At 32.8% G+C, this 26,252-nt stretch overlaps 1 protein-coding gene across 1 annotated transcript; it reads left to right on the forward strand.

Moving 5' to 3' along the window:
- Positions 1 to 13,303: 13,303 nt before the first annotated feature.
- Positions 13,304 to 19,844, forward strand: LOC128208005 (G-protein coupled receptor moody-like). Its single transcript, XM_052911270.1, has 2 exons — positions 13,304 to 13,356; positions 17,309 to 19,844. Exon 2 carries the CDS (start codon positions 18,325 to 18,327, stop codon positions 19,357 to 19,359), a length of 1,035 nt encoding a protein of 344 aa, XP_052767230.1. The 5' UTR covers positions 13,304 to 13,356; positions 17,309 to 18,324; the 3' UTR covers positions 19,360 to 19,844.
- The last annotated feature ends 6,408 nt before the right edge of the window (positions 19,845 to 26,252 follow it).

The raw sequence follows: 26,252 nt of genomic DNA on the forward strand, positions 1-26,252 counted from the left end.
GCAAATATATTCTATATATAAATGTTTCATGGGTTATTTCATTTTGAACTAGTGTATACATGTTCAATCATATTGTAAAATCGTTATTGTTTGTGATGATTGAAAATAAAATTGAAAGTGTATCAAATGTTTATAGATTTAATTTCTCAAATACTGTTGTGTATAAAGGGGCTTGTTCAAAAACTTTGATTACATGATAATGTTATTATAACAAAAATATATCATATTGAACCTAATAACGGCAATAAATATTTGCAGATCTTGATGCAATGAAAACATATCAATCTAGATTGTTTAATTACAGGTATAGATATATCTATAATAAAAGTCACAAAGGTCTCCAATTATAAAATAAAATCGTATATCGAAACAATCAGCCGAAAATGAAATTATTTTTTTTATACGACACACGCTACTGATCTGGGCAATCTTTTGTTATCCGTGTACTTACCACAAACCTGTAACAAACGCAGATGCACACTTTATAGTGTGTCTGCTATCAGAAACGAAAAAAATTAAGCCGTAATCAGAAGTGTTGCAAGCAAACTTTACTTCTGCAAGATGTCATGTGTTGCGTTCATGTCCGATGAAACGTGTCTTCGTTATTGCCACTTGTAATGTGTTTTACCATTGTTTCCATGATTTGTTTACGTCTACGGCTTATACAGGCACAAGCCGGACAACAAGGTGATTGGTGTAAGGGTTAAAAAGAGCCAACAATAAGAGACAACTGTAACATGTATACAATACGTCACAGTTATTCGACATCAATGAACTCATTCCAATATTTAAACAACATTTGAGTATCAATAAACTAATTCTAACATTTTGGCGACATTTAAGTATCAATAAAATGATTCCAGCATTTGAGCAGCATTTAAGTATCAATAAACTGATTCCAACATCGACTACATTTGAGTATCAACAAACTAATTCTAACATTTGTATAAAACTGATTCCAACATTTCGACTAAATGTTTACCGTCAGCGAAACCGCCATGGATTTTAAATGCTTTTATAACTTTCAAAACTGGTTTTCGCAATTGGTTACATTGTCTGGTTGTAACGATCTATTTTAAAATTAACGTAAGTACAATAAACACTGACAACAGGTAAATTGACGCAATGTTGATACGATTATTTTCAACCAACTTACTTTGAACGATCGGACATAGTTTCATTCTTGTTCGTAATATATTGATTCAACGTAACATAGAAGCAATAAGACACTTGCATTTATATAAGACACATGGCCATTCAGACTTTCAGCGCGAGAAATTACTTACGCAGGCGGAACATTGGACTGTTTACATTGGTATGTCTGCTTTGTACAATCCTAGAACAGCAGAGCTATTCCGGTGTACGTACATCTCATTGCAAAAATTGTTATAATCTGAGGCAGAAAAACCATTGTTATCGCGATGTTTGGTGATGCCACAGGGTAAATGCAAGTTTATCTTAAGAAGTTCTTTGAAAATCTTAGGCATTTGCTTGTTTTTGAATAATAACTTTATTGTATTATAAGTGCACATTTATTTCATGTTATTTCATATTTATTGACATAGTTTTATTTTGTTACCGCATTCAATCTTGGGCGTTATTTATTATAGTTGAAGATATAAATATGGTATTCAGTTTCTATTCATTGGTTATGGTGTTTTGACTGTTTTTGTCAATAAAAACACAACAGCTGATAGAATGTTGCAAACGTTGTATTTCATGTAATAATTTGAATTGAAGCTACTTTACGTTCACTCAATTCCTGTGTGTTACAATTGCATTTTAAACAAAGAAATGAAAAGAAAAAATACAATTTACTCATGAATATAGAATATCTAAGTAACCGTCGAACACTTATCAAGTACATGCTAATTTATGGATACATATGTATTTTTTTCAATGTCTGCGATACATGAGTCTATTATTGCAAAACAAACCGCATAGTATGTTTGTTCTAATAGCTCGTAATTCAATGTTATATAGTAACCCTTTTCTGTTAAGGATCCGGTTACAGTTATTTGAATTGTTCCCTTTTTACGATATTGCCATGACATATCTTACAATAACCAACCCGAATCTGACAATAAGGCATTATCAAATTACATTGCTCATGATTATTATAAATCTGATTCCAATATGTAATTGTTAATGCATGCAATCAGCAACTTCATATGCTTCAAATGTTCACATTTGTTTTGTAAATTATTATCTTGGGAAAACCTCAATCACTGGTATAAACAAGTGTACGCGGAAAGAAAAAAAATACGTCATAGACGTCTCAAAATAATATCACGGGAACTACATGGACAAGTCCAGTAGCCAAAACGTTTACTACTTCCCTGTTTAAGAGACTATTTACGGGTCATCTCACCAGTCATATCGTCAGATCGCTTTTTCGGATCAACTATCATTGGATGTAACAAAATATATCTTAAAACATACTTTTTGGCCTGAAATATTACGCTGGGATAAATAAGATCAACTTCTTGTATATTTAACTTTATGTCTCAAACTCACCAAGTTATTGCTTTAAGATCGTGATCTTACGACATATTGTCGTCTGCTCGTTGGTTATGCGGTCCCACTATGTTTAAGTATACGCCTAACAGAGAGAGAGACACAACGTCAAATTACAACAATTTCATAAAAGTGTGTTAATGTTAGCGTAGGCAGCACAACAGGGTGTTCACTAATATATCACTTTGTAATATCTGTCTTGTACAGTTTCAGGTACCTCGTTGGGAATATAATTATCATAATTGCGAATCTCTCACAAGCTGTCAGCGAGATATCGTTGCCCGAGGAATACAGGATATATATACACATTCTTGGTGTTCACAACGTTGGAATAAAAGATCGCGAAATAATAAATAAATAAATTATTATTTACTTTATATTAGAATACATATTTTATTTTGATAACCAAGAATAAGGCAAAACAGGAAATTAACGTTGATGCAGTTATTCCTGGGCCAATGCTTATTTGATAAGTATTCAAAATATCTTCTGTCAATATTTTGTTGAACGAAGTTAGAGTGATTTTTTATTGCCACTTTGTCAGAGGATATCGCAACCATTATGCGTATTGTTGTAAACGAAGAATAAATCAAAATATAAACATAGCAAATCTGGATTTACCTTTTAATGAATAAGAAAAAAAAAATATGATGGAAGTCAGCAACAGCTACATTTATAACCAATTAAAGTATTTATCAGCGGTTGCGCACCCGCGGTTTTATGGTCAGACACACTTCACTGTCAGCCCAGAGGTTGTAGGCTACGACCCCCACCCCCGAATCACTATAATACTTAATACTAATCGTTTTCCGGAATTGAGGTTAAACGGCGTCAAGTGTGACAGTGCTATACCCTTGAGCTTCTTAACGAACTAGGGTAATTCTAACCAAAGCAACATTCTGTCTACATACTATGTCCTTAACAAGGATTATACTCTCTTTTTCTATCAGAAAGTTGCTAAATAGGAGTATGAATGAGTATTGACATTGCCAATTTTAAGAAACAAACGGTTTTGCAAATTATTATTATTATTATCAGACTAACAATTATTTTATATTATAATTTATAACCAAAACGCCATATTCGAATTATTATTCATGTCATATTGGAAGCAGTTTGCAGGATAGGAATGCAGTATTATAACATAATAAGCTAAAACACGTAACGCAGGTTGAAAAGCAATTACAGTATTATGCAGTTAAAATTTATTGATGCACCAACGAATTACAAAAATGCGTAGACGATGAAAAACAAAGAAAGTTTAGACGCCAGTGGTTTGGCCATTGCAAATTGTTTATATTCATGTTTCAAAGCATACCTACCAACAATTAAACCTCAAGAACACAAACAAGCATAATTACCATACTTAAATGTCTTTGTGATCTATACAGCAGTACTTTGGCAAAGGTACCCAGCAATGAAGAAACTTAAGTTACTAAAGCTCTAAATGTTGAAGGTATATAATATACTTCTAAACTCGTATTATTATTATGGTAGCTTCGTAAACGTTTTTTTTTCGATGTATTGTGATTCTTGAAATATTTTGTTTGTATGGACGTAAAGACCGTACATCTACTAGGCTTATTTGGACAATATTACTAAAGGTTCCCTTAAAGATTTGCGACTCGTAGGTTATGAACGTCTTGATTGTGAATTTGGGGAAATAGAGTATTGGCATTGTTGCTTACGTTTTATTTTTATCGTTCTATAAAAACCCCAGCAAGTTTACAATAATTGACGCGCTACATGTTAAATTTATCCATGAGGACGTACGTTTCTAAGATATGTGAAACATGTTCAAAACAATATACTATATTGTTTTTATTTTTTATTTTAATTCTGTTAAAGAATCACATGATTTATGTTCTAAAAACAATTGCTGTACAAATCGATTCCTCACAAATGAGTCATTATTGTGTGTTAATTTGCATCAGCGTCAATGTGTGAAATTGAAATACAAGTCTTTAACATGTTTTAGTCTGATAATTGACAAAATATTTAATCGCAATATTTGTTTAATTCAATGTGTTTCCCAGTTAACAGTTATATAACTATAATTTATTTGTTAAAAAAGCACTTGAAACAGATTTCCTTTTTCATAAACTGACAATCGTTTCATTATTTATAACTGATATCAAAGTGCGGCAAACAAAGTAGATCATTCCTATCAATATTGTATACTGATTTCGATCTGTGCGCTGTTAAAGTTGTATAGGTCTACGTGAGAAGATAAGTATACTTTTAAGTAAAGCCATTATTAATGCAGTAAGCCTTTGACCTACATCAATTAGTGTTTTCAAATCAGTTTCAACGGAAGTAAGCAATAAAACACTATCAAGCCTTTCATCAATTCTGATTGATAACAACCACAAAATGCATCGAGGACTAGGTATGCTCATTAAGTTCATCATACTGGCATAATACTGTATTACGTAATGGAATATTCGAGAGAATCCAAAATTACCAGCAGAAATTATCGTTTGCGCTACATGGAGCAGTCGAAAACTATTGCAATAGAGGTCATTATTAGAATTAACTCATCGATTAATGTTTATTTAGATGCGTTAAATCACTTCCTGGGAAAGTAGTTGGACCCTTAATTAGAACTTGTTGCTTATCCAAACTAAAGCCTCGTTCTGATGTGCCAAATTATCGTACATGTAGCTATGTCATCTCTTGGAATCATCCAGGAGTAATAGAGTAGACACACACATGGGTGAAATAAATTCTAATTTGAGACACAACAACCGATATAAAAATTATGACAAAATGATTATGAGCATCAGCATTGGATGCTAAGTGATGATACTAGACGAAGCGATGGTTTAAGCGCCAAAATGCTTTTTAGTTAATATAAATAGTTTGGAATGGACTTTTATATTTGGGTAATCTCCAGCTGTGTATATTTATCAACTCGTTCCGAAGTTTCTAGTACTTTACGATGATCTCTATTTGTGGATAGATCGTGTGTATCCATATCTGTACATTACTCGTGAGCAATAAATACAGATGGATTCCTTATCTCCTTGTAAATTATTACCTTGGGAAAACCCCAAAACCTGGTATAAACCTGGTATAAACAAGTGTACGCGGAAAGAAAAAAAATACGTCATAGACGTCTCAAAATAATATCACGGGAACTACATGGACAAGTCCAGTAGCCAAAACGTTTACTACTTCCCTGTTTAAGAGACTATTTACGGGTCATCTCACCAGTCATATCGTCAGATCGCTTTTTCGGATCAACTATCCACTATCATTGGATGTAACAAAATATATCTTAAAACATACTTTTTGGCCTGAAATATTACGCTGGGATAATTAATATCAACTTCTTGTATATTTAACTTTATGTCTCAAACTCACCAAGTTATTGCTTTAAGATCGTGATCTTACAACATATTGTCGTCTGCTCGTTGGTTATGCGGTCCCACTATGTTTAAGTATACGCCTAACAGAGAGACACACAACGTCAAAATACAACAATTTCATAAAGGTGAGTTAATGTTGGCGTAGGCAGCACAACAGGGTGTTCACTAATGTATCACTTTGTAATATCTGTCTTGTACAGTTTCAGGTACCTCGTTGGGAATATAATTATCATAATTGCGAATCTCTCACAAGCTGTCAGCGAGATATCGTTGCCCGAGGAATATACGATATATACACATTCTCGGTGTTCATAGCGTTGGAATAAAAGATGGCGAAATAATAAATAAATAAATTATTATTTACTTGATATTAGAATACATATTTCAAGAATAAGGCAAAACAGGAAATTAACGTTGATGCAGTTATTCCTGGGCCAATGCTTATTTGATAAGTATTCAAAATATCTGCTGTCAATATTTTGTTGAACGAAGTTAGAGTGATTTTTTATTGCCACTTTGTCAGAGGATATCGCAACCCCTATGCGTATTGTTGTAAACGAAGAATAAATCAAAATATAAACATAGAATATCTGGTGAGAATAAACGTATTTTTCCAGTATCATTATTTGTGCATTTCTCATTAGACATAAATACGAATGGATTCTTTCTTATCTTGCGGAGAATGGACATATTGTTCTTTTATCAATATGTTTGTATTTCTTTTGAGAAATAAATACGAACGGATTTTTCTGTCTGACAGTCATTGTAATTACAAATTACCAATTGTCGCCGTCACTCTGGCATACTAGTAGAGCAGCATCAAGGCCGATGGGATTTCATAGAGTAAAGCCTCCTGATATTCTGTTGATAACTGAAACAGGAACATGATTAATAAAAGCCGTTGGTCATGCTGGTAATATTTGAATGAATCATATTTAAACCTCGATTTGAACGATTATTCATGGTCGTTGAATTTAATCGACATTTTATATTCATGAAAGTAGTGCTGGGCTTAGATGACCCAGTAATTAAACTATAAAACATCAAAAAATCAATGGAAAGGAAACCATACCTATATACATATTAACACACCGTTTTTCATTAAAGGAATGGGGTAAGCGGATACAAGTTACCGTTATAATTTAGTGACGTGACTGTGTATAAATAACATGGTCCATTTTTTATAAGGTGTATTCCTATATATTCATATGTGTATTAGTATGATTCGCTTAATATCATAATTTTTAAGCTGTTGTATGTATCTGTAGTAATTTGTATGTGTACTTCTGTGTTAATTGTATAATTAGAAAAGCTACCCGGACGCGGAGTCATAACGGATTCTAGATGGGTTTGTCATCGACGTCACCACGATACTCATAACTTAACACGTCAAAAAACATGACGAGGCGCAGGAGCGAGATGTATCAGGTGGAAATTATTTGACGTGTGATACGTTTGTGTGTCTTCATATATGTTATTAAAACAAATACATCTGAAACAATTAAATATAAGTCTTGTATATAATTTGAAATACCGCAGATTATAAGTTAATTCTTAAAACGTCGAGAAAGAAGATTTGAACGTTCTAAACAATTGGCCTCATTTGTGATTTTGTACGAACAATGTCTTTTTATCATTGCATGATGTTGATTCTCACTTCTTTCTCCTTGTAAATAACTGTTCTGGACGGCGGAAATCATTTCGTGATCTAGTATAAACCGAAAAATCAATCGCCTATCATTCTGTTTAGACGTATGTCTTGAATAGCATAGCAGAGTTTGACCAATATTCAGTCAATTAAGCTTCTTTCAAACCCTACTATCTAAGGACATTCATGACTATACGCTCTTCAATTCATAAGTATATATTCAATCAATGATTGGGTTTTATACGAAGATATCTAATAAAAGTAAACACAATGATATATGCTAGCGGGTGCCAAAGAAAACACAATGAAAAACAGTGGAAAATACAAAATATTAATCCCTTTATGGCCGAAATGACAATAGCATAGATACACAAACGTATTAACACCACCTACACAATTACAAACAGACTACAGACTCACAAAAAATAGCTTTACCGATAAATGAATTACCGCCTTTGAACGGTCAGAGAAATAGGACGTCACAAGAACGCAAGCCTTGTCCAAGTTATATTATTTGTGACTCTACAACGGAAACACATATTCTCTCATATCATTTATTTTCAATTATATTGTAGCAGAAGTAAATGTCTGTCAGAACAAATTATACTTTCGGCCGTATCATTCAACACCGGAATTGGGGTGGTTTATTATTTAAATGTGAATACAAATGGAAATAAAAGTATTTACGAATTCTGTAAGGTACGGTACTGTTTATACCAAGAGTCGGTAAAAGTATATTTGTTTCACTGGTTCAACATATAGCATTTCAAATGATTATTTTTTTGTCTGATTTCTTGGTTTTTCGCATCTTAAAGTTGCACTCTCACAGATTGAACGTTTTGAAAACTTTTTTCTTTTTTTTCTTGGAACGAGCATTTTTTTGCGAAAATCCATAGAAACCAGTTACATAAGACTGCTGACAAAAACATTGATGTCAGATTTTTACATTTAAGTTCAGAAATTGATGTTTTATGCATTTTTCTTAAACCGTTTAAGCCATAAAACATTAACTTTCGAACGGAAATATGAAAATCTGCGATTTAATCTTTTGTCAGCAATCTTTTATCGCTGGATTGCAGATATTTACTCAAATATTTGCCTTTTCAAAGACAAAAATTTAAAAAAAGTTGTTGAAATGGTTTGTCTGTCAGAGTGCAGCTTCAAACCACAGGTGAAAATAAACTTTTGAGCCATCGTGTTAAAGGGACTCGTTCACAGATTTCATGTTGGCAATTCGTTTCTTTTTAAATAATTGAAATTGAGATGTATTACTAACGTTCATGAACCAAGACAAACATCAACTGCCGGATATTCATTTTAACATAATAATTTTCAAGCCTACAAATGATACACTTTTCAATAGCGTTACTAACTTTTTCGGCACAATAGAGCCTCTCTTGTCACATTTTCCCACAATTAATAAAAAGAGAGCTAATTTAATCTTTTGCAGATGTCTGTTATTGCTACAAGCATTTTGTGTACACTTCACACGAAATATTGATCATTGTTTGAGCCAATTAAACTTGGACAAGTCCTTTTAATACAAGTATTAAAGCTTCTAACGATCTTATCATTTATTTAGTACCCAAATGCATGCGGATAAATTACACAACATTGATACTACCCTGGGCGGCGACTTATAATCTCTATAATCGTAGCCTATATCTTCTTCGGAATGATAAAGGCAGTGATAATAGAATACTGACAATAAAAGAAATGTGGAGCCATTTTTATATATGTTCCTTCTTAATAATATCTATTAACATCGTAACAGAACAAAACATAAACCGATAGTATTACCACTACCAAATATTCAAATGTAGCTGCTCGATGATCTTGTCGGTGATCATAAAATATTTTTGAATCCTTTATGGGATATTACTTGAAATATATGACAAATGAGCAAATGTTTTGAAAAATAGTATCAAGCTATAATCGTACAAACGAGTGATTGATTATTGTTGCTGCCGATGTCGAAAGTGCATGTACTATACGAGTAACCAATGTATGTTTATGTATGTGAAGAAAAATATTATCAAGATGCACCTGCATTACAAGCAATTAATGTCACCATTACTTATGTATATCGCAGTTTACTCCCTGTAAACTCCGATAGACGAGAGCTGAACGCGATAAATTTCCGACCATTACCATCTTCCCAACTATACATCGTCAACGCCTAACAGGTAAGAATTTCCATAGGCAAACATGGGTATGATGATGATCCAGGACCACCCATGTTTTCACCCAGGAGATATGAGCATACTTGTTTGAGTTATCGTATTGGTCTGGTTGGAATATAAGCCTAGAGCAAGTGGATTCAGTGTTTCATCCTCGATTTCTAAAATCATTTATTGCAATGTATATTTTAGATAAAAATCTCTGCATTTATAGTATTTTTATTACAAAAGTGGTCGTTTTGATTCCGCAGAGACAAGTAATGTAACATTACGAAAACCCTCGAGCTTGTTACAAATCTCATTTTCCTTTTACTGTATAACTGTTTGCCTCTTTATATGAATTTAAAAAAACCCAAACAAACATAGTGACATACTCGGCGATCAATTAAGTACCAAGCATTTTGTGAGTCGTGCGTATTGTAGATTAACGTTAAATGCAGTGTTTACCTACATCATTTAATCAACAAGTATGGTTTGGCTATGTTGGTAAAAAGTTCATGTTCACCATTGCTGAAAGGTTTACTTTCTTCAAATGTGATCCAGCATTATATAGAAACACGACAATACACCTTTCATCACTGACATGTTTGATACGTTACATTTATGATTTAAATTTGAAAGATCGTGTTTCTTTCCTTTGTGTCATATAAGATTGTTTGTTCGACCGTAATGAGCAGTTTATCGCAATATCAAGTTATCGAAGACATATTTCGTGAACTAACAAATTTAATTGAATGTGTTACTTGCAATGTTTCTTGCAAAATCAGACTATCTGTGAAATGCGTTACCAGTCTTAAACTTAATTTTGGAATACTTTATATTACTACTGAGGATAATCAATTCGAGAAAGAGGTCAAACATTACGATTGTTTATACGAGAGTACTAATTACTGTTTAAATTATTCTCTTTAAAATATGTTCTCAATGCTGATTTGATTTTACTTTTCGTATAAATAGTAAACATTGAAAATATAGCATACTTATTATAATTGCTGATTGAAAGCAACAGCATAAGTAATGTATCATACTATTGTTTCTAGTGTCTATTAAATATAGTGTATTTTCTTAAATTACGTAATATATCTTGACATTGATGTCATTTTTCCCTACTGATTTAGCGGCAGACATTTTATCGAAAAATGAATTACATATTCATTTTTTCCCGACAAAAGTGAGGCCACTATTTTTATATAAATTGGTTTACAAAACTGGCGAGTCTAATTTTCCGAAAAGTACAAAAAAAAAATGATTATTTTTTTCAAAATTATTTTCCCGACCATATTGATGTTGGTGCGAAACGAAAAAAGAAAAAAAAACGAACAGATAAGAGTACAAATGCAGTAGATCTCGACTGGTTTATTGGTCCGTAGCCGTATTCGCCAATTTATAATGATGGCATCTGAGCCAGTCAACTGCTATGGCAGCGATAGCAGTCATATCATTCTTTGTATGAAATAATTATTAAAAAAATATGCAGGAGTTGTTAAAGAAACAATAGCATTAAGCATTGACAAATGTAACAGCCGACACAAACAATAACTGTCCCGTGATTGTTGTTTTTCCCCGCCAATTTAGGTCATGAAAATATTGTTGTTTATAGATAAAAACTAAGTGTCAGCGGCTGCCATCGAATTAGTAGACACAAATATCTGTAAATTATGTGAAAGAAAAACATTTGATAACATTTTTTTGTCATATATTAAATAACAGTGCACTAAGTGTGAGTGGTGAAATCGAAAGTAAAATTTCTAAGTTGACTAGGTCAGTTTCACAATTTAATCTTAAGTTCGGTCGGTGGTGTTTATGGATTTTAAATCACAGAATGGTTTGAAATACTTGTCATTGAGTCAATGTAAAGCTTGTGTTTACTCTAGATTACATGTTTATTCATGTTTGGGTTAATAGTAGAGTTAAAACAATGAAAGAGTTGATACATTATTATGGATCCTATCATTGGTACATAACGTTAAGTCACATGCTAGATTTATTATTTTGCTATGTGATTTTTATGTACTGATGTGGTAATTTACTAAGATTTGAATTTGAAATGGATTTGGTGAAATCCATGGCAAATTTCCCGGTCCGAAAATATCATGGATCGGGTTACACACAACTAGGTCCGAATATATTCGGACGCCGCATGGTAAGGGTTAAAACTCAAATCTAGGTCTAGTTTGGTTTTTAGTTTTTCAGGAATTGTTTTCACAATATTAAAGCTCAAGCTCTTCATAAAATGTAACTTCCTTGTTTACAAAATTGGTAATTATTTCACTTTATTGACATTTTCCAATATTGAAATAACTGAGAAAATGTTAAGAAAATGTAATGTATTGTTTTAATACCATGCAAATTTTGTGCATTTTAATGCGTAAAATGCGCATTCTCTTGTTTGTTTTTTTAAAATTTAATATTGGTCAGTTTTTATGTGTTCTGCATTCACTTTTGCTTTAGCATACCCTTAAAGCTTAACAAATGTCTTGCTTAGTGATATTCAATGTATCTTTGATAAAAAGTGTAGTTTATACATGTACTCATGTTTTATTGTCAATTTCATTAATGTTTTATATGCACAGTATGTAAGATCTAAACTGTGTGTTTAATTAGAACTTTGAAACTTTGAGAGTATTAAACATGCATTAAAAGCAGTTTAAGAATTTAAAATGTCAAGTAAATGATATAAATTTCAATGTTGGTCTCTGATTTTCACCCTTTAAGAGTATGTTTTGTGACTTTTCCTCTTTTTTTCTTTTTTTTTTTCGACCACCCGGTGGACATTTTTTCAAAAATTATTGTAAACCAAAAAATAAAAAAGGAGTGGCCTGATGCGTGATTATAAAAACCGAAAATCCTATATTGGAATCGTATTCATTTATTCAAAAAGAGTGCCAGGTTTTGAACCGAAATACCATCGAACAAACAGAAAGATGTTTGTAAAACATCTATGCTCCCATAATGTGAGCCAGTTAGGCATTTCGGCTTAAAATGCCTTTTGGGTAATTGAAGGTGATGACGAACATCGTTTGAGGCCAGTAGGTTTAGTTATTCACCAGTTCTAAATGTTGTAATAGTAGTTGATGCGTTGATGAGTTATACTTCCCGTGTTTACTTCCTGACAGCCAGAATAAGCTAAATGGATAATATTAAGTAATGAATTTGGGTAATGCAAGTTATTACCAACCTTCCGACTAAGGTTGAGGACCTTAGACCGGAGAAGTCTCTAGTTACCAATCGAACAAATTTTAGTCTACCGAATGAAGGTCGGACGAACGACTGACCAGAACACAGACATATGCAAAGCACGTATCTTCGCTTCTTCGGAGGGGGTCATAAACATGTGTAAAAAGATAAAATACAATTTACGTCCCTTAAAACACTTGTCATAATGTTAAAGTTATGTTACAAAAAGTAAAAAATAAAAATAAATTATGTTTAACGTATCTGTAGCAGGAATCACGTGAAGTAAAAGTTTCTTGGCAGAATATCTTCTTGGAATATTGAAAGGCTAAGCGCACCACTGGCCATTTCTAACAATATAAAAACCAATGGAAGCAGAAGAAACTCTGTTACTAGAGTGAGGCACTTCACGAGGTGGATGTAAGGATGTGTTCTGAAACAGGAATAAGTGTTATAACCCATGCTGGTAATATTTGATATACCTATTGTTAAGTCTATTATTAACAAATTACTGTTGTTTTTATAAAAACAGTATCAGTTGATAAAACCTTTGTAAATATTTAATGATAAGTTTTTCTTAGTTTATCTTTGTGAATTTTGATATTTAAGGAAAGCAATTAGCCTGGAAAACGTAAAGTTGTTTCTGAAAAATATCTAGTGTAAGGTGGTTATACTATACTTGAAATACTTTGTGCAATTTTCTTTGCTTTTGTTATTTTAATGTCTAATAGCTACTAACTAAGACGTCTTTATTGCATGATACTCATTTGAGTTGTAAATATATTCAAAAATAATAAAAAAAAATTTTTATTAAGTATGTATCAACAATACAAGCACCTGGCTTTGTCTGTACATGTCATGCAGGGCTTAAATCAGTTCTGAAATCTATATATTATCATAAAGGTTAGTTCAGTTTCACGAACAAATAGTTCAAAATGTCAATCATTTGAATTGATCGTTTATTAAATTCAATCGTTTTTTACAACCTACTGGTTTATGTTTGTTTTTGTTTTTTAATACTTTTTCATTATCATATATGTTATCGCGATGAGTATACCGACGGCCAAAAGCTTCTTTTCTATTAATTGGAAGATACTACTTTTCGCTTTCGATTTTCAAGATACAAGTAAATTACTAATTTATCTAAGAATCAGTTATATTTTGGCTACCTTGACTGTACAAACAGCAGATCGTTTCGAAAAGAAATTCATTTTCATAAAATAAATGCTTGCTTTGACTCAGTTTTCTTTGGAATTTTGGCGCACTTAATAAACACAAAATAAATACAGGTGTTATTTCATGCACGAATCTAATTTAAAGAATGGAAGTCCATTTAAACATCATCATAGCACCACATTTGTGTTGTCTATAGAAACGTGCTGGCGTTCATTATTGAAGTATGGACTAAAATATATCGTAAAAAACAACAACATTAAAATACGTCCTGTTAACGTTACGAATGTTTAAACTGTAATACACATACGATTCTCGAAATCTATGATTTGAATATTTCTAGAAAGTCTTGTTTCTATACGATACGTTCTTTGACCTACCAAAACTATGGAATGTTAAACATGTTATAGTAAGTCAAAACATATCTGCAGTGCTTCTTTAATCTTACGATAGGCTCGTATTATTTTGATTATGCCTATTTTAAGCAATCATACTTTCAAACAAACTTTCTACGGACCCACCTCAATTGCAATTCTCCATTCGTTTCCTGAAACTAATTGCGAAAATAATGCAAACACCATTTTAAAACATGCAAACCAGGATGACACAAACAATAAGGTCAACACCACACATTGCGCAGATTTGGTGCGTTTGATAACTAAATCAAAACTATAATTGGTTTGTTATGTATCTCAAATCAGTTTTACGGTTTGCTCACCAAAGATACGAATGATATTCATTTACGAGTGTTTGTCATCATGGTCGAAACTCTAGATAACTTATAAGCGCGATTTTAGATCTAGCAGAACATTAACAAATTATGTGATTTGTTTGACGTATAGCTTCTGAAAAAAACTTTACTACTGAAACGATACTATTGCATAAGCAATCATCAGTGTTTGTGTAATAAGGGTAAACAGGATAAAGACCTGTCTGAATTTCAGGCAAATATTGCCACCAGAAACCTCCATATCTATATTACCTTTCGGTGAACTCAGATCGGTATGAACTGAATGCAATAGAAATATGGACAATTATAACCTTCTTCTTCCTTAGATGTTTCTCACTCCGACTCTTATTCCAAAGTGCCCATTAGACATTATTTACGGGTAGGATATTAATGGTGTGCTTCGCCTAAGAAAAACCGGGCTGATGAAAGAGGATCACCCATTGGATTTGTTTTTCGTTTGATATAATTTTCGAAAGAAATACTGATACTGTTTTTTTTAAAAAATCGCTAATAAACATTAGCGAGCAGAATTTTCCTTTTCCCCTTTATCATTAATATTTCGGATTGTAGTCTTGATGAAGTATAGTATTTTGCTCCCATCTATGTAAAACATAAACAGAACCTCACGAAATTATAATTTATACTCTGATTGTTTTATTCTTCTAAAACTTGTCTTAGTCATGAAATACCATTTTTCGCGCTGTTTGATGTTGACGGTTTCAAAACAACGACATGTAGTATTTTGTAGTTAAAAAAAAGGATGGATAAATAAGGCGAAATATATGTTGGAAGTCCTTGTTAAGGCGGATTATCTAAAATATCAACTGAGTTTTGAAAGGTTTTGAATGCAAAACTGCAATATAATTAATTTTGCTAAAACGCATCAAAGACAAACTTATCGAACAGTTCTCCAAACGTTTTCTCATTTGTCCGTAAGGTGATCTGTAGTAGAGCCTCGGTGATTGATAAGTGAAACAGCTGATATAAATCTAAACGAAATATTGACCTTTTGTCTGTTGTTGTATTCTATATTCTGTTCCGGCTTGACCGTCATATTAATGTATCATTGAGCTTGTCTTATGATTATGCCAATCACTAACACGGATCCTGTACATGGACGTTAAATAAATATTTATTTTGTCATTTTTCCTTGTGTTATGACAACTGGGAAGAGAAAAGCGGAATAATAATACAATGATATATGCAGTATAGTTGAATGCTTATGATTTTAATAATTTGAACAGGCCATAGCTATTTTGTCCATGATAAAAATATGACATCAATTTCAACACATTTTAACTTGATTATTTCTAAATGATTGTTGATTGCTGTGAGGTGAAGTTGGAATCGTTAATTACTTCCAATTAGTATTATCAATTCGGCAACATCGGAAATGAATGATAGAACGAATCAATTATTCTCTCCTGTCATAGGTATTTGAATAGGTCCATAGTTACTGCGTGTATCATCTCGTTACCTTTCTATATACATAACTGGTACAATTCACATATAGGAGAATTTACAACTTAATATATTACATAAAATATACATCTAATACTATATTGTTTTAAGCAGAATAGAGTACGGCCGAATTGCTATAAATGTAATATGGACAAACGTAGTTTGCGCTAATTAGTGTGCTTGATGAGTAAATATGATAATAATATGCATTGAAAGTAATGTAACAGTGGCTACCTGAACGTAGAATGAAGCTAATAATACACGAGGGTTGGCTTTTTATTACATGCTAAATAGCTATTCGTAATGTACTGATATAAACATTGATAGAACTGATTTGTACTGCGAATTTTTTTATCAAAAAGTACAGGAACAAGGGCAATGTAGTGCAAAGTAGTGGTGGCAATGTAGTGCATAGTAGTGCTGGCAATGTAGTGCAAAGTAGTGGTGTGACGCAGTTGTGGAATACCGAGATTTATAATATGTCTTACTTAAGGCTGAAATAAGAATAAGACGAAATAAGAGGTCTTCTTTTATATACTATATAATTTATGTCATTTGTGGACAATGTTTTGCATTTAATAATTAATACTACTGATATAATAGGTGTGTTATTTCTTTAACATCACATGTGCGAATCTGAAACTCATAGCGAAAACATACGAACGATCTAAATGGTTACTAGTAGTTGAAAATTGATTTTGGCCATAGGTGTATTAATTGTCGACGATATTCTATATTGTGTAAGTACAAAAACCTGGTTTTCCAGATATGGATATATAGATATAAGAAAAAGTGCCAGTACGCTACAAGCAAATACCCACTATGGATGTACTGATAAAAAGATGAAGACATTCACACTAGAAAATACATCAAAACAAATCACTTAAAAGGTAATTAAGCTTGAAGAAAGTATCAGCACTTAATCTTAAAGATGTTTGAAATCCTCCCGACCTCGTTATAATGTTAAGTGCAAACAATAGGGCAATTGTAAGTGTTGGCCTTATTTTATTGAAATCAACAGGCTAATATATATTTAGCTGTTTGTATTTTTCAGAATGCCGAAGACAGCTTGATCTAAATAAGACAGAGGAAAACAGTAATTTTCCGCAACAGACAAGAACTGACAATTTGGGAAAAGAAGGACATAAAACTAACTGAAAACTGTAAAACCAATTATTTGAAACTACCCAGCGTTTGTGCCAATGTTGAAAGGATTTTGGAATTTCGGGCAAATTGTTTGCTTCCGAAAAGGTTTTGAATAAACCAATCAGGAATAGGCGCATTCAAACGGGACTTATTCAAAGTTTATTGTCAATTACTTACTGTGCTTGGATTACTCTGACTGTGTTCCTAATCGTAAAACGGCATTGTAAAGATACTTAACCATACTATTGGTTTCGAATATTGCAACATTATTGCACGGTATACGTGACTGGATTAGTTTCAGTTTAATACGTTATGAAAGAGTATTCTTGAAAGCCGAATCTGAATTGAAATTGGCAAATTATACTTAAAATATCTTAACACTATCAAATTGAACATTTAAAGTGTACATGCTGTAAATTCTTTTAATTTATGTTCAATCCGAGATGTGAGCTATGTACTTGATCACATTGGCCATTGCGGACTCTAATGAAATGTTTTAACAAGCCAGATCTTAATTGATTGCACATGCTATTTTGAGAGAAATTCTGACTTGGATATATATTTAATCCCTTTCATTTGGTAAGTCATAAACTAGCGTTAAAACAAACATAACATAACTGACTTAGTTTCCGATGATTCGATAAAATGCACAAATGCTGTACTTTAAGATCGCTGCAAAATGCTCAAATTTTATATTTCTAAATGAACATGAACATTGAGCTTTGTATTCGGATTACTATATTATTCCACATCAGTGAATCATTTCTTGGAAATAGACGAGACAAAAATCATGCATTTTTAATGTATAAGTAGACAAGGTGACATAAATAATCCAGTTTAATAGACGATCATTTACAAAATATACTGAAGTTTGTGTCAAAATTGGTATAAAAGCCAGTAATTGGTGAGATATCTGTCATCAAGATGAACGAGGGGGATATTAACAAGATAGTGAACGTATCGGGCGACAAATATCAGATTACACCTGGACTTGGTGACGGAATCTTGAACGGGACGGATTGTTTTGAATGGTGGTGCGTTGAACACGCCACTCTGATTGTCCTGGAAGCCGTGGCCATCATTCTGTGTCTAGTGGGCAGCTTTGGAAATTTAGTAACTGTGCTTGCCATATTATTCTCAAGCCTCCGATACAGCGTTAACTGTATTTTGATAGGCAGTCTCAGCTTTGCTGGATTTTTGTACTGCTCGCTAATCATGTCGATGCAAGCAGTGATTTTTCATAGGAAATCACACAAAATACCGCACGACTTCTGCTCGGCAGCAGGAGGAATTCGTTATACCCTGACTGGAGTGATAATGGCACACTTAGCTGCCATTGCATTGTACAGGTTTCTGAATGTCGTTTATATAAACAAGTACAGATATATGTCAGACAACCGACAACTCGTCATTTCTCTTATAGTTTGTTGGGTGTTGCCCTTGGTTTTCACCATTCCTCCTTCCTTTCGGGTGTGGGGTGCATTCCGATTTCAGTCCCAGATTCTCTCGTGTACGTTTGACAAAAGTGCTGACCAAAGCAACAGAGTTGCCATGGTAACCGCTGGTTTTATTGTTCCTTGTCTTTTTATCATATACTGCTACGCCCGGATCGGTTGTACCGCTTACAGAAGCTTTAAACGTGTTAGTCGATGGATGGGCAACTCTCCCCAGTCAAAGGCAATACGAATTTCAACAATGATGATGTGTATATTTTTAATATTTTTCCTCGGTACCTTTCCGTACTTTGTTTTAAACGTGACGGACAAAGGTTTCAAACATCCTATTCACCACATTTGGACAACTATGTTTGCTTGGGTGTTGTACTGTTGTAACCCTGTAGTGTACACTTTGATGGACAATAACTTCAGGACAGCGTACAAGAAGATATTGATGGGTGATTGTGAAAAGAATCCTGTTAGGAGAGCTGGAAGTACAATTGCACGTGCAGCTTCTGTTTAGATATGAAATATTACATCCATTTGAATGTCATATTTTCAAACTGGGAAAGTATGTTGTTTCAAGTCCATACTAAATCAGTTTGAGATTCTCCATGCCTTAAAAAGGTGAAATATTGAAGTTTACACTCTATACCTTCGTTTACCAATTTGTATACATGTTTCAAGTTCCGAAAGAGATTGTGCACTAATTTTACCTCCATTGAAAAAATGTATATCTGTGTGTATAATAAGTGATTGAGTGTGCAAAATGTGGAACCTCGTGGAGGGAAAGTCGAGTAACCTAAATGACATAATTTCCTTAGAAAAAATGTGTCGATGAAAGAAAACAAATCTGTATGATCAAAGATAAGTTTGTTTTCCCAATATGAAAATGCATTTGATGATATTTAGATAAAGCGTTAATATGTATACTTTCTTGCTTTAATTCATGAATTATACATATTATGAAAGCTTTTCAATATGTTTAAAACTTTGCCATAAAACTCAGTTTTATATATCAATGAATTTGGTGCAAAGATATTCTATATATAAATGTTTCATATGCTATTACATTTTGAACTAGTGTAAACATGTTCAATCATATTGTAAAATCGTTATTGTTGGTGATTTGATGATTGAAAATAAAATTGAAAATGTATAGGTTTATAGATTTAATTTCTCAAATACTGTTGTGTATAAGTAGGCTTCTTCAAAAACCTTGATTACGTGATAATGTTATTATTTCAAAAATATATCATATTGAACCTAATAACGGCAATAAATATTTGCATATAAAACATTGTAATAAAAACATTTCAATCTAGATAGTTCAATTACAAGTATAGATAGATATACTAAAAGTTTAAAAGGTCATCCAATTATACAATTGTTTTTCGAAACAATCAGCCAAAAATGAAAACTAATATATCTGTATACGACACACGATATAGATCTGGCCTCTTTTATTAACCTTGTACCAACCACAAGCCCTGCTTGTAACAAACACAGAAGCACACTTTATAGTGTGTCTGGTATCAGAAACAAAACAATGGGAAGCCGTAATCATAAGTGTTGCAAATTACTTAACTTCTGCAAGATGTCATGTTTAGCGATCATGTCCGATGAAACATTTCTTCGTTAGTGCCACTCGTGATATGTTTTTCTGCTTCTTACATGATTTGTTCACGTCTACGGCTTATACAGGCACACGCCGGGCAACAAGGTGATTTGTGTATGGTTAAAAAGAGCCCAATTAATAGACAACTGTTACATGTATACAAGAGGTCACAGTTATCGGCGTCAATGAACTCATTACAATATTTAAACGACATTGGAGAGTATCAATAAACAAATTCTAACATTTAGGCGGCATTTGAGTATCAATAATTCAATTCAACATTTTATTGCATTAAATATATCAGACATGTTTATAGCAAATACAAATACATACATGTGCAAGGCATGGATTTAGACTTATTGGGGAGTTGTTTCGGGTGGGGTGTACACTTTTTATATTGATGTCAGGTGTGTCCCCAGCAAATCGTACATGATGTCCTTTCTGTTTTTCGGCATGGAAAATTGAGTTTCTGCCGTGCGTCGCGCCCTGATTCCAGCATTTGGTTGACATTTAAGTATCAATAAACCGATTCCATAATCGACTATATTTGAGTATCAATTAACTAATTCTAACATTTTGGCGGCATTTGAGTATCAGTTAACTAATTCTAACATTTAAGCGGCATTTAAGTATCAATTAACTAATTCTAACATTTAGGCGGCATTTGAGTATCAATACACTGATTCCAGCATTTAAGCCACATTTAAGTATCTATAAACAGATTCCAACATCGACTACATTTGAGTATCAATTGACTAATTCTAACATTTAGGCGGTATTTGAGTATCAATTAACTGATTCCAGCATTTAAGCGACATTTATGTATCAATAAACAGATTCCAAAATCGAATACATTTGAGTATCAATTATCTTATTTTAACATTAAGTCGGCATTTAAGTATCAATTAACTAATTCTAACATTTAGGCGGCATTTGAGTATCAATACACTGATTCCAGCATTTAAGCCACATTTAAGTATCTATAAACAGATTCCAACATCGACTACATTTGAGTATCAATTAACTAATTCTAACATTTAGGCGGCATTTAAGTATCAATTAACTGATTCCAGCATTTAAGCGACATTTATGTATCAATAAACAGATTCCAAAATCGAATACATTTGAGTATCAATTATCTTATTTTAACATTTAGTCGGCATTTAAGTATCAATTAACTAATTTTAACATTTAGGCGGCATTTGAGTATCAATTAACTGATTCCAGCATTTAAGCGACAATTAAGTACCAATAAACTGATTCTAACATCGACTTCATTCGAGTATCAATTAACTAATAATAACATTTACGCGGTATTTAAGTATCAATAAACATATTCCATCATTTGAGCGACATTTATGTATCAATAAACTAATTCTATCATTTAGACGGCATTTGAGAATCAATTAACTGATTCAAGCATTTGGACTACATTTAAGTATCAATAAACTGATTCAAGCATTTGGACGACATTTAAGTATCAATAAACTGATTCCTGCATTTGGACGACATTTTAGTATCAAGAAACTGATTCCAGTATTTGGACGACATTTAAATATCAATAAACTGATTCCAGCATTTGAGCGACATTTAAGTATCAATAAACTAATTCTAACATTAAGACGGTATTTGAGTTAAATTTACTGATTCTAGCATTTTAGCGACATTTAGGAATCAATAAATTGATTTAAAACACCGACTACATTTGAGTATCAATAAACTAATTCTAACATTTGAATAGTTTTAAAATGTTTTAATAAATTTCAAAACTGGTTTTCGCAATTGCTAACATTGTCTGGTCGTTGAGATCTATTTTAAAATTAACATTAGTACAATCACAACAGGTAAATTGACGATTTTGATACGACATTTTATACCACCTGACGATCGGGACTTAGTTTTATCCCTGTTCGTAATATATTGATTCAACGTAACATAGAAGCAATAAGACACTTGTATTTATATAAGGCACATGGCCATTCAGACTTTCAGCACGAGAAATTACTTACGTAGGCGGAACATTGGACTGTTTACATTGGTATGTCTGGTTTGTACAATCCCAGAACAGCAGAGATATTCCGGTGTACGTGCATCTTACTGCAAAATTGTTCATACCTGAGGCATGTTAAAAGCCATTGTTATCGCGATATTTGGTGATGCCACAGGGAACATGCAAGTTTATCTAAAGTAGTTCTTTGAAAATCTTAGGCAGTTGCTTGTTTTGAATAATAACTGTTTTGTATTAACAATGCATATTAAGTTCAAGTTTATTTAAGGATGCATATGCTTTGATAAGTCTGAAGGATTTCTTCAAATGTCTGCGATACATGAGTTTGATACTGCAAAAAGACCAAACAAAGTGTGTTTGTTCTAATAGATTGTAATTCAATGTGATATGGTGAAATTTTTCTTGCTAAGGATCGGATTATAAATAATTGAGTTGTTTCCTTTTTTACGATATTGCCATGGCATATCTTCCACAAAAAGTGCTTGGAAAACCAACCTAAATCCGTCAATTATCAAATTACATCGCTAATTATTATAATCATAAATCTGATTCCAATAAGTTTTTGTTAATGCATGCAATAGCAACTTCAAATGCTTAAAATGTGAACATATAATTTGTTAATTATCACCGTGTGAATACCTCAATCACTGGTAAAACATGGTGTACAGAGAAATAAGAAAAGAACATCATTGAGGTCTAAAAATATAAAATTACAGGAAATTCAGAGACAAGCCCAGTTTCCAAATTTTTTACGATAACTCTGTTGAGAGATCATTTAGGGGTTATCTTATCACCAATCATATCGAAAGATTGCTGTTTCGGATCAATAATCATTTGCTGTAACAGAACATATTTTAAATCATACATTTTAACTTGAAATATTACTCTAGGCTAATGTAGATCAACTTCTTATATATTCAATCATATATCTTACCCTGGCCAAGATATTGGTAGAAGATCGTGATCTTAAGACATCTGGTCGTCTGCTAGTTGATAATACGGTCCCGGTATGTTTAAGTATGCGCCTGAAAGAGAGATACTCAACGTCAACATGACAATGTCATAAAGGTGTGTGAATGTTAGCCGGGTCAGCAAATAAGGTATTCACGAATGTATCACTTCGTAATATTTGCCCTATACAATTTCAGGTAGCTCATTAGGAATTAAATCAACATAATCGCAAATCTCTCAAAAGCTGTCAGCGAGATATCGTTGTCCGAAATACATACGATATATATGCTCGGTGTTGATTGCACCGGCATCAAAGATGGTGAAATAAATGTCAAAATAATTATCTACTTGATATAAGAATGCATAATCTATTTTGATAATCAAAAATAATAAATTTCTAACGTATGTGATAGGTTTGTACGGGTTTATTAGCACGTTATTCGATATGATGAGTTCAATTTTCGAAGTATAGACAGGACATAAACGTTGATGCAGTTATTTCTTGGCCAATGCTTAATTGATCAATATTCAAACTTTTGCTTTGATACACTCAATATAACACTTGGCTGCTGTCAATATTGTCAATACTGCTGTCTGTTGATCGAAGTAAGAGAGAGATTCTTTATTGTTTACATTATCAATTCGTCAACGGAATGTGTTCTATGATATTACGTTATCGATGCCACAGCAGCTCAAGCGTTCAGAGGATATCGCAATCCTTATACGTATTGTTGTAAACGAAGAATAAATCAAAATACAAACACAGAACAATCTTTATTAACACATCCATCTCTTATCATTTAATGAATGTGGAAAAGTCATTAAGATGGCAGTCAGCAACAGCTATATTTATAACGAATTAATGATTTATTAACGGTTGCGAACCCGTGGTCTGATTATCAGACAAACTTGACTGTCAGCTCAGGGGTTTCAGGCTCCACCCCCCCCCCCCAAGCCCCCCCGCCACCACGCCGAATCACTATAATACATAATAACAACCGTTTTCTGGGACTCGAGTTAAACGGGGTCATGGGTGAAAGTGCTATACCCTTGTACCTTTTAGCGAACAAGGGTCATTCTAACCAAGACAACATTCTGTCAATATGCTATGCCCCTAGCAAAGGTTATACTCTATTTTTGTGCCAGGACGTTGCGAATTAGTAATATGAATGCGTATTGCCGTTACCAATCTTACCAAATAAACGGTTTTGCAAATTATAATTATTATCTGACGGCGAGTATTAATTATTTTAATAACATATTTTATAACCAAAATGCCATTCTCGAATTATTTATTATTCACGACATTTTTGAAGCTGTTTGCATAGTAGGAATGCAGTATTTCAGCATAATAAGCCAAAAAATGTAAAGCAGGTTGTAAAGCAATTACAGTATGATGTAAATTGCAGGTTATCGATGATGTCGACGATGAAAAACATCAAGAAAGTTTACATGCAAATGATTAGGCCATTGCAAATTGTTTATATTTATGTTTCAAAACATACCTACATACATTTGATCCCAAGAACTAAAACAAGCATAACTACGAAATGTTTAAGTATTTGTGATCTGTACAGCAAAGCTAGCCTGCAATGCAGGTCTTGAATTTACTGAAGCTTAAAATGTTGACTGTAAAATATACTTCTTAACTTGTTTTATTATCATGAAGCATGTGTTTATCGCTGTATTTTCAACAAAGTTTGTTTGTATGGAGTTTAAGACCGTCCATCTAGCAGGCAGATAGGCTTTGTATGACAATATCACTTAAGGTTCCCTTTGAGATGTACGACTCGTAAGATATGACCTTTGATTGTGAATTCGAAATAGTAGCGTATTTGCATTGTTGCTGAGGTCTCATCTTTATAGTTTTATCAAAACCCCTACATGGTTACAATACTTGAAGCATTAAGGGTAAACATAAAATCACGAACATGTTAAATTAATTCATGAGAAAGTACGTTTCTTAGTTATCTGAAGCAAGTTCAGAACAATATTTCATTCGTTTTAATATTAAATATGTTTAACTAGTACATGATTTATGTTCTTAGAACAATTGCTGTTCAAATCGATTCCTCACAAATTAATAATTATTTTGTGTTAATTTGCATCAGTGTCATTCTGTGAAGTTGAGGTACAAGTTCTTAAACATGTTTTTAGTGTGATCATTGACAAAAAGTTTATTCGCAATATTTGTTTGATTCATTAAGTTTCCAATCTAACTGATTTCGATCTTTGCGTTGTTAAAGTTTTATATGTCTACGCGAGCAGATGGGTAGACTTTCAAGTAAAGCCAATATTAATGCAGTAATCCTTTAACCTACACCAATTAGTGTTTTCAAATCAGTTTCAACGGAATAAAGCAATATAAAAACTATCAAGTCTTTCATTAATGCTGATTGATAACAGACACGACACAGACACGAAATGAAACGAGGCCTAGATATGCTCATTAAGTTATCAGTTACTGGCATAAAACTCTATTACGTAATCGACCTCACGAGAGAGTCCAAAATTATGAGCAGAACTTATCGTCTGCGTTACATGGAGCAGTCGCAAACTGTTACAATTGAGTTTACTATTAGTATTAACTCAATGATACATATTTGTATAAATGCGATACATTAATTTCTGGGAAAGTAGTTGGAACCTCAATTAAAACTTGTTCCTTGCCTAAACTAAAGCCTCGTTCTGATGTGACAAATTATTTTACATGTAGCTATGTCATCTCTTTGGGTAATCTTCAGCTGTGTAAAGTTATAAACACGTTCTGGTGATTCTATCACTGAACGATTCTTTTTATTTGTTGATAGATCTGGTATATCCATATCTGAACAGTACT

This window comes from Mya arenaria, chromosome 11 (assembly GCF_026914265.1).
Source record: "Mya arenaria isolate MELC-2E11 chromosome 11, ASM2691426v1".
Taxonomy (NCBI): domain Eukaryota; kingdom Metazoa; phylum Mollusca; class Bivalvia; order Myida; family Myidae; genus Mya; species Mya arenaria.

What these genes read in the sequence shown, in the direction of transcription:
- LOC128208005 (XM_052911270.1), top strand. Translation starts at nt 18,325, where the DNA reads ATGAACGAGGGGGATATTAACAAGATAGTGAACGTATCGGGCGACAAA.